The sequence below is a fragment of the Trichomycterus rosablanca genome, chromosome 4 (genome assembly GCF_030014385.1).
Source record: "Trichomycterus rosablanca isolate fTriRos1 chromosome 4, fTriRos1.hap1, whole genome shotgun sequence".
NCBI lineage: Eukaryota > Metazoa > Chordata > Actinopteri > Siluriformes > Trichomycteridae > Trichomycterus > Trichomycterus rosablanca.
Genome location: NC_085991.1, coordinates 19,488,072 through 19,504,846, shown reverse-complemented (window position 1 = coordinate 19,504,846; position 16,775 = coordinate 19,488,072). Strand labels below are relative to the sequence as shown.

General features: G+C 40.5%; 1 protein-coding gene across 3 annotated transcripts in view; it reads right to left on the bottom strand.

The window, feature by feature from the left end:
- The window catches only part of chd8 (chromodomain helicase DNA binding protein 8), a 109,338-nt gene that overhangs the window by 45,393 nt on the left and 47,170 nt on the right, over positions 1-16,775 (bottom strand). For all 3 annotated transcript variants that reach the window (XM_062993934.1, XM_062993933.1, XM_062993935.1), the window contains 2 exons: positions 11,971-12,166; positions 9,449-9,619 (listed from right to left, as the gene is read on the bottom strand). In XM_062993934.1, coding sequence (XP_062850004.1) covers positions 9,449-9,619; positions 11,971-12,166 — 367 coding nt within the window. The remainder of the gene's footprint in view (positions 1-9,448; positions 9,620-11,970; positions 12,167-16,775) is intronic.

The window sequence follows — 16,775 nt, the reverse complement described above, 5'->3', positions numbered from 1 at the left end:
AGGGTTAAGGCAGTGCTGGATAATAATGGTGGTCACACAAAATATTGACACTTTGGGCACAATTTGGACATGTTCACTGTGGGGTGTACTCACTTATGTTGCCAGCTATTTAGACATTAATGGCTGTGTGTTGAGTTATTTTCAGAAGACAGTAAATCTACACTGCTATACAAGTTGTACACTGACTACTCTAAGTTATATCCAAGTTTTATTTCTATAGTGTTGTCCTATGAAAAGATATAATAAAATATTTGCAGAAATGTGAGGGGTGTACTCACTTTTGTGATACACTGTATATATATATATATATATATATATATATATATATATATATATATATATATATATATATATATATAAGTAAAGTAAAGAGTCCTGCCACAAACAGGAAGTTAATATCACCAACCATTCCCATTTTATTTAGGTGTATCCATATAAATGGCCCACCCTGTATATGTGTGTGTATATATATATATACACTGTATATATATATATATATATATATATATATATATATATATATATATATATACACACACACACACAGTGTATATATATATATATATATATACACACACACATATACAGGGTGGGCCATTTATATGGATACACCTAAATAAAATGGGAATGGTTGGTGATATTAACTTCCTGTTTGTGGCACATTAGTATATGGGAGGGGGAAAACTTTTCAAGATGGGTGGTGACCATGGCGGCCATTTTGAAGTCGGCCATTTTGGATCCATTTTTAGTTTTTTTCCAATGGGAAGAGGGTCATGTGACACATCAAACTTATTGAGAATTTCACAAGAAAAACAATGGTGTGCTTGGTTTTAACGTAAATTTATTCTTTCATGAGTTATTTACAAGTTTCTGACCACTTATAAAATGTGTTCAAAGTGCTGCCCATTGTGTTGGATTGTCAATGCAACCCTCTTCACACACTGATAGCAACACCGCAGAAGAAATGCTAGCACAGGCTTCCAGTATCCGTAGTTTCAGGTGCTGCACATCTCGTATCTTCACAGCATAGACAATTGCCTTCAGATGACCCCAAAGATAAAAGTCTAAGGGGGTCAGATCGGGAGACCTTGGGGGCAATTCAACTGGCCCACGATGACCAATCCACTTTCCAGGAAACTGTTCATCTAGGAATGCTCGGACCTGACACCCATAATGTGGTGGTGCACCATCTTGCTGGAAAAACTCAGGGAACGTGCCAGCTTCAGTGCATAAAGAGGGAAACACATCATCATGTAGCAATTTCAAATATCCAGTGGCCTTGAGGTTTCCATTGATGAAGAATGGCCCCACTATCTTTGTACCCCATATACCACACCATACCATCAATTTTTGTGTTCCAACAGTCTTGGAGGGATCTATCCAATGTGGGTTAGTGTCCAGTGACCAATAGCGGTGGTTTTGTTTGTTAACTTTACCATTCACATAAAAGTTTGCCTCATCACTGAACAAAATGTTCTGTGTAAACTGAGGGTCCTGTTCCAATTTTTGTTTTGCCCATTCTGCAAATTCAGTGCGCCGATCTGGGTCATCCTCGTTGAGATGCTGCAGCAGCTGGAGTTTGTAAGGGTGCCATTTGTGAGTAGCTAATATCCACCGAAGGGATGTTCGACTGATGCCACTCTCCAGTGACATGCGGCGAGTGCTACGCTGTGGGCTCTTGCTGAATGAAGCTAGGACAGCCACTGATGTTTCTTCATTAGTGACAGTTTTCATGCGTCCACATTTTGGCAAATCCAACACTGAACCAGTTTCACGAAACTTGGCAAGCAGTTTGCTAACTGTAGCATGGGAGATGGGTGGTCTCGTAGGGTGTCTTGCATTGAAATCTGCTGCAATGACCCGGGTACTGCGTTCACCAGACATCAACACAATTTCTATCCGCTCCTCACGTGTTAACCTCTGCGACATGTCAATGGCTGTAAACAAAGAGAAGCTTGTAAATAACTCATGAAAGAATAAAGTTACGTTAAAACCAAGCACACCATTGTTTTTCTTGTGAAATTCTCAATAAGTTTGATGTGTCACATGACCCTCTTCCCATTAAAAACTAACGTTGGATCCAAAATGGCCGACTTCAAAATGGCCACCATGGTCACCACCCATCTTGAAAAGTTTTCCCCCTCCCATATACTAATGTGCCACAAACAGGAAGTTAATATCACCAACCATTCCCATTTTATATATATATATATATATATATATATGTATATACAGGGGTTGGACAAAATAACTGAAACACCTGGTTTTAGACCACAATAATTTATTAGTATGGTGTAGGGCCTCCTTTTGTGGCCAATACAGCGTCAATTCGTCTTGGAAATGACATATACAAGTCCTGCACAGTGGTCAGAGGGATTTTAAGCCATTCTTCTTACAGGATAGTGGCCAGGTCACTACGTGATGCTGGTGGAGGAAAACGTTTCCTGACTCGCTTCTCCAAAACACCCCAAAGTGGCTCAATAATATTTAGATCTGGTGACTGTGCAGGCCATGGGAGATGTTCAACTTCACTTTCATGTTCATCAAACCAATCTTTCACCAGTCTTGCTGTGTGTATTGGTGCATTGTCATCCTGATACACGGCACCGCCATTGGATGCACATGGTCCTCCAGAATGGTTCGGTAGTCCTTGGCAGTGACGCGCCCATCTAGCACAAGTATTGGGCCAAGGGAATGCCATGATATGGCAGCCCAAACCATCACTGATCCACCCCCATGCTTCACTCTGGGCATGCAACAGTCTGGGTGGTACGCTTCTTTGGGGCTTCTCCACACCGTAACTCTCCCGGATGTGGGGAAAACAGTAAAGGTGGACTCATCAGAGAACAATACACGTTTCACATTGTCCACAGCCCAAGGTTTGCGCTCCTTGCACCATTGAAACCGACGTTTGGCATTGGCACGAGTGACCAAAGGTTTGGCTATAGCAGCCCGGCCGTGTATATTGACCCTGTGGAGCTCCCGACGGACAGTTCTGGTGGAAACAGGAGAGTTGAGGTGCACATTTAATTCTGCCGTGATTTGGGCAGCCGTGGTTTTATGTTTTTTGGATACAATCCGGGGTTAGCACCCGAACATCCCTTTCAGACAGCTTCCTCTTGCGTCCACAGTTAATCCTGTTGGATGTGGTTTGTCCTTCTTGGTGGTATGCTGACATTACCCTGGATACCGTGGCTCTTGATACATCACAAAGACTTGCTGTCTTGGTCACAGATGCGCCAGCAAGACGTGCACCAACAATTTGTCCGCTTTTGAACTCTGGTATGTCACCCATAATGTTGTGTGCATTGCAATATTTTGAGCAAAACTGTGCTCTTACCCTGCTAATTGAACCTTCACACTCTGCTCTTACTGGTGCAATGTGCAATTAATGAAGATTGGCCACCAGACTGGTCCAATTTAGCCATGAAACCTCCCACACTAAAATGACAGGTGTTTCAGTTATTTTGTCCAACCCCTGTATATATATATATATATATATATATATATATATATATATATATATATATATATACAGTGTATCACAAAAGTGAGTACACCCCTCACATATCTGCAAATATTTTATTATATCTTTTCGTGGGACAACACTATAGAACTAAAACTTGGATATAACTTAGAGTAGTCAGTGTACAACTTGTATAGCAGTGTAGATTTACTGTCTTTTGAAAATAACTCAACACACAGCCATTAATGTCTAAATGGCTGGCAACATAAGTGAGTACACCCCACAGTGAACATGTCCAAATTGTGCCCAAAGTGTCAATATTTTGTGTGACCACCATTATTATCCAGCACTGCCTTAACCCTCCTGGGCATGGAATTCACCAGAGCTGCACAGGTTGCTACTAGAATCCTCTTCCACTCCTCCATGATGACATCACGGAGCTGGTGGATGTTAGACACCTTGAACTCCTCCACCTTCCACTTGAGGATGCGCCACAGGTGCTCAATTGGGTTTAGTCCATCACCTTTACCTTCAGCTTCCTCAGCAAGGCAGTTGTCATCTTGGAGGTTGTGTTTGGGGTCGTTATCCTGTTGGAAAACTGCCATGAGGCCCAGTTTTCGAAGGGAGGGGATCATGCTCTGTTTCAGAATGTCACAGTACATGTTGGAATTCATGTTTCCCTCAATGAACCGCAGCTCCCCAGTGCCAGCAACACTCATGCAGCCCAAGACCATGATGCTACCACCACCATGCTTGACTGTAGGCAAGATACAGTTGTCTTGGTACTTCTCACCAGGGCGCCGCCACACATGCTGGACACCATCTGAGCCAAACAAGTTTATCTTGGTCTCGTCAGACCACAGGGCATTCCAGTAATCCATGTTCTTGGACTGCTTGTCTTCAGCAAACTGTTTGCTGGCTTTCTTGTGCGTCAGCTTCCTTCTGGGATGACGACCATGCAGACCGAGTTGATGCAGTGTGCGGCGTATGGTCTGAGCACTGACAGGCTGACCTCCCACGTCTTCAACCTCTGCAGCAATGCTGGCAGCACTCATGTGTCTATTTTTTAAAGCCAACCTCTGGATATGACGCCGAACACGTGGACTCAACTTCTTTGGTCGACCCTGGCGAAGCCTGTTCCGAGTGGAACCTGTCCTGGAAAACCGCTGTATGACCTTGGCCACCATGCTGTAGCTCAGTTTCAGGGTGTTAGCAATCTTCTTATAGCCCAGGCCATCTTTGTGGAGAGCAACAATTCTATTTCTCACATCCTCAGAGAGTTCTTTGCCATGAGGTGCCATGTTGAATATCCAGTGGCCAGTATGAGAGAATTGTTCCCAAAACACCAAATTTGCAGAAATGTGAGGGGTGTACTCACTTTTGTGATACACTGTATATATATATATACACACGTATATATATATATACGTATATATACAGTGTATCACAAAAGTGAGTACACCCCTCACATTTCTGCAAATATTTCATTATATCTTTTCATGGGACAACACTATAGACATGAAACTTGGATATAACTTAGAGTAGTCAGTGTACAGCTTGTATAGCAGTGTAGATTTACTGTCTTCTGAAAATAACTCAACACACAGCCATTAATGTCTAAAAAGCTGGCAACATAAGTGAGTACACCCCACAGTGAACATGTCCAAATTGTGCCCAAATGTGTCGTTGTCCCTCCCTGGTGTCATGTGTCAAGGTCCCAGGTGTAAATGGGGAGCAGGGCTGTTAGATTTGGTGTTTTGGGTACAATTCTCTCATACTGGCCACTGGATATTCAACATGGCACCTCATGGCAAAAAACTCTCTGAGGATGTGAGAAATAGAATTGTTGCTCTCCACAAAGATGGCCTGGGCTATAAGAAGATTGCTAACACCCTGAAACTGAGCTACAGCATGGTGGCCAAGGTCATATAGCGGTTTTCCAGGACAGGTTCCACTCGGAACAGGCTTCGCCAGGGTCGACCAAGGAAGTTGAGTCCACGTGTTCAGCGTCATAACCAGAGGTTGGCTTTAAAAAATAGACACATGAGTGCTGCCAGCATTGCTGCAGAGGTTGAAGACGTGGGAGGTCAGCCTGTCAGTGCTCAGACCATACGCCGCACACTGCATCAACTCGGTCTGCATGGTCGTCATCCCAGAAGGAAGCTGATGCACAAGAAAGCCCGCAAACAGTTTGCTGAAGACAAGCAGTCCAAGAACATGGATTACTGGAATGCCCTGTGGTCTGACGAGACCAAGATAAACTAGTTTGGCTCAGATGGTGTCCAGCATGTGTGGCGGCGCCCTGGTGAGAAGTACCAAGACAACTGTATCTTGCCTACAGTCAAGCATGGTGGTGGTAGCATCATGGTCTTGGGCTGCATGAGTGTTGCTGGCACTGGGGAGCTGCGGTTCATTGAGGGAAACATGAATTCCAACATGTACTGTGACATTCTGAAACAGAGCATGATCCCCTCCCTTCGAAAACTGGGCCTCATGGCAGTTTTCCAACAGGATAACGACCCCAAACACAACCTCCAAGATGACAACTGCCTTGCTGAGGAAGCTGAAGGTAAAGGTGATGGACTAAACCCAATTGAGCACCTGTGGCGCATCCTCAAGTGGAAGGTGGAGGAGTTCAAGGTGCCTAACATCCACCAGCTCCGTGATGTCATCATGGAGGAGTGGAAGAGGATTCCAGTAGCAACCTGTGCAGCTCTGGTGAATTCCATGCCCAGGAGGGTTAAGGCAGTGCTGGAAAATAATGGTGGTCACACAAAATATTGACACTTTGGGCACAATTTGGACATGTTCACTGTGGGGTGTACTCACTTATGTTGCCAGCCATTTAGACATTAATGGCTGTGTGTTGAGTTATTTTCAGAAGACAGTAAATCTACACTGCTATACAAGTTGTACACTGACTACTCTAAGTTATATCCAAGTTTTATTTCTATAGTGTTGTCCCATGAAAAGATATAATAAAATATTTGCAGAAATGTGAGGGGTGTATTCACTTTTGTGATACACTGTATATATATATATATATATATATATATAAATAAAGTAAAGTGAATAACACTGATTATCTCGTCATCACAGCACCTGGGTGGGATATATTAGGCAGCAAGTGAACATTTTATTCTCAGAGTTGATGTGTTAGGAGCAGGAAAAATGGGTAAGCGTAAGGATTTGAGCGAGTTTGACAAAGAGCCAAATTGTGATGGCTAGACGACTGGGTCAGAGCATCTCCAAAACTGCAGCTCTTCTGGGGTGTTTCCAGTCTGCAGTGGTCAGTATCTATCAAAAGTGGTTCAAGGAAGGAATAGTGGTAAACCGGTGTGTGGGGAGTGAAGGCCGATCCAACAGACGAGCTACTGTAGCTGGGGAACACATGGCACCAGGTTGCACTATGGGAAGAAGGCAAGCCGGCGGAGGCAGTGTGCATCTTTGGGCAATGTTCTGCTGGGAATTCTTGGGTCCTGCCATCCATGTGGATGTACTTTGACACATACCACATGTATATAATATAATATAATACACTGCCTGGCCAAAAAAAAGGTCACACTAATATTTTGTTGGACCGCCTTTAGCTTTGATTACGGCACGCATTTGCTGTGGAATCATTTCCACAAGCTTCCGCAATGTTACAACATTTATTTCTGTCCAGAATTGCATTAATTTTTTCCCAAGATCTTGTATTGATGATGGGAGATTTGGACCACTGCACAAAGTCTTCTCCAGCACATCCCAAAGATTCTCAATGGGGTTCAGGTCTGGACTCTGTGGTGGCCAATCCAAGTGTGAAAATGATGTCTCATGCTCCCTGAACCACTCTTTCACAATTTGAGCCCGATGAATCCTGGCATTGTCATCTTGGAATATGCCAGTGCCATCAGGGAAGAAAAAATCCATTGATGGAATAACCTGGTCGTCCAGTATATTTAGGTAGTCAGCTGACCTCATTCTTTGGGCACATAACGTTGCTGAACCTAGACATGACCAACTGCAGCAACCCCAGATCATAGCACTGCCCCCACAGGCTTGTACGGTACGGACTAGGCATGATGGGTGCATCACTTCACCCTGGAAGAGGGTAAATCTGGACTCATTAGACAACATGACCTTCTTCCATTGCTCCAGAGTCCAATCTTTATGCTCCCTAGCAAATTGAAGCCGTTTTTGCTGGTTAGCCTTACAGACAAGTGGTTTTCTTAAGGCTACACAGCTGTTTAGTCCCAATCCCTTGAGTTCCCTTCGCATTGTGTGTGTGGAAATGCTCTTACTTTCACTATTAAACATATCCCTGAGTTCTACTGTAGTTTTTCAACAATTTGATTTCACCAAACGTTTAAGTGATCGCCGATCACGATCATTCCCGACCACATTCCTTCCTCGAAGATGATGTTTCCCCACTGTCCCTCCACTTTTTAATAATGCGTTGGACAGTTCTTAACCCGATTTTAGTAGTTTCAACCATCTCCTTAGATGTTTTCTCTGCTTGATGCATGCCAATAATTTGACCCTTCTGAAACAGATTAACATCTTTTCCACGACCACAGGATGTGTCTTTCGACATGGTTGTTTAACAAATGAGAAGCTACTCACTGCAGAGCTGCAGAGAGAGCGCAGTGGTGAGAAAATAAACAAATCTATTACATTTGTTGTTGTATAATTACTCCTGCCAGTAGCTGTCACTGTGTATCAGACAGCGGGGACAGTGAGTGAGAGAGAAGAAGGAACTCGTAAAGTATTCTTTCTTTCGTGCAATTACAACTACAAAATACAACACTACTGAAATAAAGAAGAAAATAATAGAGAAATATGAGAGTTGTTGTTTCTGGTAGATACATTTTATAAAAAAAAGGAAATGTATTATGGTGTATGGTACAGCACACACTGTACTGAATGTGTTTTTTATGTACAGTACTACTGTGAATTGTTGTTTATTACAGGAATGTCTATTCTATAATTTAAGATTTAAGGAAAATATACTTGTTTTATAACAACAGAGACCATTTAAGACATTAGAAAGGTTAGGTAAGGGGGTGGCTTATGAGGTCTGGCACGGATTAATTCTATTTACATGATTTGTTATGAGAAAAATAGGTTTAACTAACGAACATTTTGACTTAAGAACAGCCCTTTGGAACCAATTAAATTCGTAAGTCAAGGGTCTACTATACATATATATATATATACATATATATATATATATATATACACACTGTATGCATACACATACATACACACCAATCAGCCATAACATTAAAACCACCACCTTGTTTCTACACTCAATGTCCATTTTATCAGCTCCATTTTTCATATAGATGCACTTTGTAGTCCTACAATTACTGACTGTAGTCCATCTGTTTCTCTGCATGCTTTGTTAGCCTGCTTTCACCCTGTTCTTCAATGGTCAGGACCCCCACAGGACCACTACAGAGTAGGTATTATTTGGGTGCTGGATCATTCTCAGCACTGCAGTGACAATGACATGGTGGTTGTGTGTTAGTGTGTGTTGTGTTGTATGAGTGGATAAGACACAGCAATGCTGATGGAGTTTTTAAACACCTCACTGTCACCGCTGGACTGAGAATAGTCCACCAACCAAAAATATATCCAGCCAACAGCGCCCCATGGGCAGCATCCTGTGACCACTGATGAAAGTCTAGAAGATGACCAACTCAAACAGCAGCAATAGACGTGTGATCGTCTCTGACTTTACATGTACAAAATGGACCAACTAGGTAGGACTGTCTCACACACCTCCAGGCTATGTAAGGGCTATTTGACCAAGAAAGAGAGTGATGGAGTGCTGCGTCAGATGACCTGGCCTCCACAATCACCTGACCTAAACCCAATTGAGATGGTTTGGGATGAGTTTATATATAAAAATGTTTGATTTACATATACACACAATATAAATTTACTAAAAAGACTAAAAAGACTTTTACATGTCCCTTTTAACTCAGCCAATCTTACCCCATTGACATTGCTGTCCTTATTGCAACTCATGCTTTGTAGCACAGCCCTATCCAGGCCTAGTTTCAGGCTAGCTTTGTCCAACATCTCTCGTTCATAGGAGTTTCTAGTAATAAGACGGTAGACCTTGACTGCCTTAGACTGGCCGATACGATGACAACGAGCTTGGGCCTGAAAAACAAACAACAAAAAAAACAGTTGTAAAAAAGTATTTGTTTCTTTCCCAGTTTCATGTACTTTTAAATGTGTCACACTTATGTTTCAGATCATACAACTTTTAATATTAGACAAAGACAACCCAAGTAAACAGAATTACTTTTAAATAGGGATGTCCCGATCACGTTTTTTGTTCCCGATCCTGATCCCGATCTTTAATTTTGATCCCGATCCGATACCGATTCTCAAACCGATACTTGTATTTTCTAGATATTGTCTAGATAAGAACTAGATAACACTGTTTACACAGTGCACACTTCAAGTACATTACAGTTATTCAAATTAATCCAATGTACATGTTTAACAACTGAATAGCTCTGCAGTGCTGTAGGAAAAAAATTGCCTGCATCCAAGCTATTGCTTAATGTTCTTTTACAAAATAAAAGTAAACAAACCTAGTGCAGCATTGTAGTAAAAATGAAGTGAGATAATTACAGTTTCACTTTGAACTTTATATTCAAAGAACATAATTCTGTTTAATGCAGTGATACGCTAAAAATGAACAAAAATCTCCACTCACAAGTGGTGTAGCAGCTTAACTTGAATATAAAAAAACAAATAAGTTACTTAACAGCATTACAGTAAAACCTGAATACCAAAATAAAATGGAAAGTCACTCTTTTGTTATGATGGAAAGCCAGTTCTTAAAGTGCTTGTATTGTGACAATGGTTTGATGGACGGGTCTACGAAAAGTGAGTGTGTTTTGACCCTTTGGGGCTTCCATAGTGCATGGGATAGCGTGCTCTGGCTGTCCGCTATTCGGAACAGAAGAAGTTAATAAAGTGTTTTGCTCCCGACAATTAGTGAATATACCGTGTATTTTATTTCTTTATTAAGCAAGTGCATCACTACGACGCTCGGTTACATAACTAAGCCAATCAGAGAGCTTGATACTGAGATGTCGTTCAGTCTTGTAACACGTAAACTTGTAAAAGCTGTATGTTATGGTCCTGAAGTTTTCATACTCGAATTAAAAGTTATTGTTTTGTAAACCGGAGTGATCCTCGACTCACACACCATATAAACAGTAAAATTCTACAGTAATGAACGCAGCTCTGCTCCTACCACCTCGTGAAACGCTCGCATTGCAGACATTACACCGCAGTTGGACTCGTTTCACTTTCCAATTTAAAGTATTTCCACACAGTGGACATGCTGACGTAAAACAAAAGATCGGGTTATGATCGGCATTAGTAAAGCCGATTTCCGATCAGTTAAAAATGCCTTGATCGGCCCCGATCCCGATCTGTGAGATCGGATCGGGACATCCCTACTTTTAAACGCCTACTTTTAAATGCCTTCAGTGACTGAAGGAAAAATGTCCAGCCTTACCCTTGCCTTTCATAAAAAAGTAAACTTGATATGCCATTTACTCTTAGCTATTATTCTGACTTAACTCCCATTAAGATGATATGACAAGATCTTAAAGGCAGTTCAGGCTTAAATACCATGAACTTAAAACAATTCTGCAAAAAAAAAAAAAGAGTAGGCCAAAATTCCCCCACAGTGATGTAAGACTCATCACAAATGTTTGACTGCAGATGTTACTGCCAAGGGAGGCACAACCAGTTACTAGATTTAAGGGGGGCAAATAATTTTTCACAAGGGCAGTTTATTAATTTATTAAGATTTTAACATCAAGTTTTACACTTTGGTTACATTAATGATAGAACAGGTAGTTCCTTTACACGATTAATCAATTTAACTTCAATGTTAAACAAGGTTATGAGCAATTTTGTATCTCCAACTCATCTAACTTACGTCTTTGGACTGTAGGAGGAAACAACTGATCAAGAAAACAGAATAAGGGAGAACATGCAAACTCCATAGACACATCACAAGTGTTACAAGTATAACAGATTGCAGTATATCTTGGCCATAAAGGCAGTGTAAAAATAATAGACTGGTTAGACACAGCAACTTAATATAATTTCAAAGAAATTACAGTTACAATAGATATAGATATAGTAATAAGTATTATAGTTTCAAAGATTATGGCTTGCTGGGTACACACAAGCAGCCATATTTACTTCCTGTTCCTGGCAACTGAAGTTATTTAGGAAAACAATTGTAATGATTTTGTCCTAGTGAAAAGTGGACAGTTTTAGCGCAATGCTTAAGAGCCTGATGCTGGTGTCACACTTGTAGCTCTTGCAAACTTATGACAAACACCATATTTGCATGTACCCACAGTTTATTAATATACTAAAAAAAAAAATGGAAATATGAAGAAAACAAATATGAAGAAAACATATGTATTGATGCCTAATACAATTAAACATTTTACGAGGCGTGTGAATCTCACCTGAAGGTCATTTTGTGGGTTCCAGTCAGAGTCAAATATGACACAAGTATCAGCTGCTGTCAGATTAATACCCAATCCTCCCGCTCGTGTGCACAACAAGAAGACAAACCGGTCAGAGTCTGATTTACTGAAGCGATCAATTGCTGCTTGTCGAAGGTTTCCCCTTACGCGACCATCAATCCGCTCATAGAGGTATCTGGCAAAACCAAGTAAACAGCTTTAAAAAGTTACTTCTTTAACATTTTGTAATACTTGCAGCAGAAAAAAAACATTTAGTGGTACTTTTACTGTCAAAAGTGGTACAACTAAGCAGCTTTTACTTTGAAAGTGATGTCAAATCAAGTTAGTCTGTTATGGGTTTTAAGACTGCTGTAGCTTGTAGGGTAGACCAGAGCGGTAGAGAGAACAGAGTGGCGACACTCCCATAGGGAACCGTTGGAAAGGGGGCGGGACATATTTTCTGTGCAGCTTCCGGGTTGTGGAGCTCTGTATAGTTCCAAACAACCCATAGAGCCTCATTCATTTCCACTACTTATCCAGCATTTTTAGCTGTTTGTTGCTTTGTTTTAAAAAAAATAATGAATTTAATGTCATTAATATACTTAATACTGTTATTGTTTAGCATTTGCTCAGCACTAAATGTTACATGTTTATCTTAATTAATAGATATAACTGAATTTAGCTTAGTCAGCTAAGCTAAATTATTGACACGAGTCTTTTCACCTAAAATTGATTAATTAAAAGTTGATTAATCAAGAGTCTTGTTACAGAAATGATAATAAAACATCAGAGCCATAATAAATCATTATACTTTTACTTTCATACTTAAGTACATTTGAAGGTAAATTTAGTTTAGTACTTTAGTGGAGGTATTTTTACTTTTACTACTACTTTTACTGGAGTAATATTTTACCTTGGATATCTCTACTTCAACTCAGCTACATGGTTTGTGTACCTTGTCCACCACTTACATTAGACAAAATGAACTAGTGCATATTAATTATGAATTAATTCATGTATTACATGTAGAAATAAATTATTACTTACTCATGAAATAGATGAATGAATGCTATGTCATGTACATGCACTATAATGTTAAAGGTGCGGTAGTGTGTTTATGAACCTGTTCATTTAGTGCAGGTAAACCTTATGAATCCAGCCACATGGCTTAGTGTTTAACCAAAATGATTATTATTATGAATCCTCAGGAAAGTGAAGGGAGATTAGTTTATGTAAAAAACAAAACATAAAAAACTGTTTAAACTACTTAATGATATCGCATTATGTAATGTATGCTAATATAATGTACTGTGTGTTAACAAGAACGACCTATTAAGTCATTATAAACATCAATCTTCCACTTCATATACCAAATTGACATTAAAGCAGATGCAGTAAATGTAAAGGCAGGTGAAAATACCCAGAAATTGTACAAATGTTTATTATTTACTGTTTAATATTTCATTTACTGCTGCCTGTCCCATATGAGAACATGACAGTGCTGGGTTTGTTTGGAACTATCGGAGGGTTACATGAACCACGTGACCGCGTGGCGGCGAGATCAAGGAGTGTCGCAACTCTCTCTATCTACGGCTCTGGGGTAGACCATTCAGATATTTGAGGTTTTGAAAAGTTTTGGCCACTGTAAAATTTTATTATTCTTTAGGTCTATTCAAATACAATTACATTCATATTACCATGTGTATTCCCACTTTGAACAGTAAACAAGTAATTTTTGCAACATATACGGTACTTTATTTTATTAATGTAATGCAAATGTAACCAGAAGATTGCTGGTGCAAGCCCCTCCACCACCTAGCTGCCACTGCTAGGCCTTTGAGTAAGGCCCTTAGCCCTCAATTGCTTGCAATGTGTTCAGTGCCGATTGTATATTGCTTTGGATAAAAGTGCCAGCTAAATGCAGTAAATGCAAACATGATGGAAAAAAGTTGTGATAGACAGAAAATCTATATGAACCTTTTCAGTCTGGCTTCTGTAATCTGCACAGTACTAAGTCTTTTCTTAAGAGTTGTTGGTGATCTCCAACTTTATACTGGTGCTGGTTTTCTAACAGACTATATCCTTCTGGTACTGATTGCAGTTTTTAAAACAGTGAATCATGACATACTTACAGTGCCTTGCAAAAGTATTCAGCCCCCTTGAACTTTTCAACCTTTTGCCACATTTCAGGCTTTAAACATAAAGATATGAAATTGTAATTTTTTGTGAAGAATCAATAACAAGTGCGACACAATTGTAAAGTGGAACGAAATTTATTGGATATTTTAAACTTTTTTTAGAAATAAAAACCTGAAAAGTGGGGCGTGCAATATTATTCAGCCCCTTTACTTTCAGTGCAGCAAACTCACTCCAGAAGTTCAGTGAGGATCTCTGAATGATCCAATGTTGACCTAAATGACTGATGGTGATAAATAGAATCCACCTGTGTGTAATCAAGTCTCCGTATAAATGCACCTGCTCTGTGATAGTCTCAGAGTTCTGTTTAAAGCACAGAGAGCATCATGAAGACCAAGGAACACACCAGGCAGGTCCGAGATACTGTTGTGGAGAAGTTTAAAGCCGAATTTGGATACAAAAAGATTTCCCAAGCTTTAAACATCTCAAGGAGCACTGTGCAAGCGATCATATTGAAATGAAGGGAGTATCAGACCACTGCAAATCTACCAAGACCCGGCCGTCCCTCTAAACTTTCAGCTCAAACAAGGAGAAGACTGATCAGAGATGCAGCCAAGAGGCCCATGATCACTCTGAATGAACTGCAGAGATCTACAGCTGAGGTGGGAGAATCTGTCCATAGGACAACAATCAGTCGTACACTGCACAAATCTGGCCTTTATGGAAGAGTGGCAAGAAGAAAGCCATTTCTCAAAGATATCTATAAAAAGTCACCTGGGAGACACACCAAGCATGTGGAAGAAGGTGCTCTGGTCAGATGAAACCAAAATCGAACTTTTTGGCCACAACGCAAAACGTTATGTTTGGCATAAAAGCAACACAGCTCATCACCCTGAACACACCATCCCCACTGTCAAACATGGTGGTGGCAGCATCATGGTTTGGGCCTGCTTTTCTTCAGCAGGGACAGGGAAGATGGTTAAAATTGATGGGAAGATGGATGGAGCCAAATACAGGACCATTCTGGAAGAAAACCTGTTGCAGTCTGCAAAAGACCTGAGACTGGGACGGTGATTTATCTTCCAACAAGACAATGATCCAAAACATAAAGCAAAATCTACAATGGAATGGTTCACAAATAAACTTATCCAGGTGTTAAAATGGCCAAGTCAAAGTCCAGACCTGAATCCCATCGAGAATCTGTGGAAAGAGCTGAAAACTGCTGTTCACAAACGCTCTCCATCCAACCTCACTGAGCTCGAGCTGTTTTGCAAGGAAGAATGGGCAAAAATTTCAGTATCTCGATGTGCAAAACTAATAGAGACATACCCCAAGCGACTTGCAGCTGTAATCGCAGCAAAAGGTGGCGCTACAAAGTATTAACGCAAGGGGGCTGAATAATATTGCACGCCCCACTTTTCAGTTTTTTATTTCTAAAAAAAGTTTAAAATATCCAATAAATTTCGTTCCACTTCACGATTGTGTCCCACTTGTTGATTCTTCACAAAAAATTACAATTTCATATCTTTATGTTTAAAGTCTGAAATGTGGCAAAAGGTTGAAAAGTTCAAGGGGGCTGAATACTTTTGCAAGGCACTGTATTTCCAGAATTTGGTGTATCAGGTCTAGCTCTTGATTGGTTTAAGTCATATCTTATGAACAGGCAACTTTATATGTATAGGTATATACAAGTGATCAATTGACCCAGTTGATTTGGGAGTGCCTTAAGGCTGTGTCCTTGGACACATTTTTATATTATATACTTTACCCCTAAGCCAGCTCTCATTCATAATCATGGTCTTAAGCTGAATATCATTTTCATAACAGTGAAACGTTACATCAGCATCGCATCCCCAGTAGTCTCGGTCATGGACTACAGATGTAAACCACTGGTTGCATTATAATTTCTTAACTAAGTGTAGATAAATATACAGGGTGGGCCATTTATATGGATACACCTAAATAAAATGGGAATGGTTGGTGATATTAACTTCCTGTTTGTGGCACATTAGTATATGGGAGGGGGAAAACTTTTCAAGATGGGTGGTGACCATGGTGGCCATTTTGAAGTTGGCCATTTTGGATCCAACGTTAGTTTTTTCAATGGGAAGAGGGTCATGTGACATCAAACTTATTGAGAATTTCACAAGAAAAACAATGGTGTGCTTGGTTTTAACGTAACTTTATTCTTTCATGAGTTATTTACAAGCTTCTCTTTGTTTACAGCCATTGACATGTCGCAGAGGTTAACACGTGAGGAGCGGATAGAAATTGTGTTGATGTCTGGTGAACGCAGTACCCGGGTCATTGCAGCAGATTTCAATGCAAGACACCCTACGAGACCACCCATCTCCCATGCTACAGTTAGCAAACTGCTTGCCAAGTTTCGTGAAACTGGTTCAGTGTTGGATTTGCCAAAATGTGGACGCATGAAAACTGTCACTAATGAAGAAACATCAGTGGCTGTCCTAGCTTCATTCAGCAAGAGCCCACAGCGTAGCACTCGCCGCATGTCACTGGAGAGTGGCATCAGTCGAACATCCCTTCGGCGGATATTAGCTACTCACAAATGGCACCCTTACAAACTCCAGCTGCTGCAGCATCTCAACGAGGATGACCCAGATCGGCGCACTGAATTTGCAGAATGGGCAAAACAAAAATTGGAACAG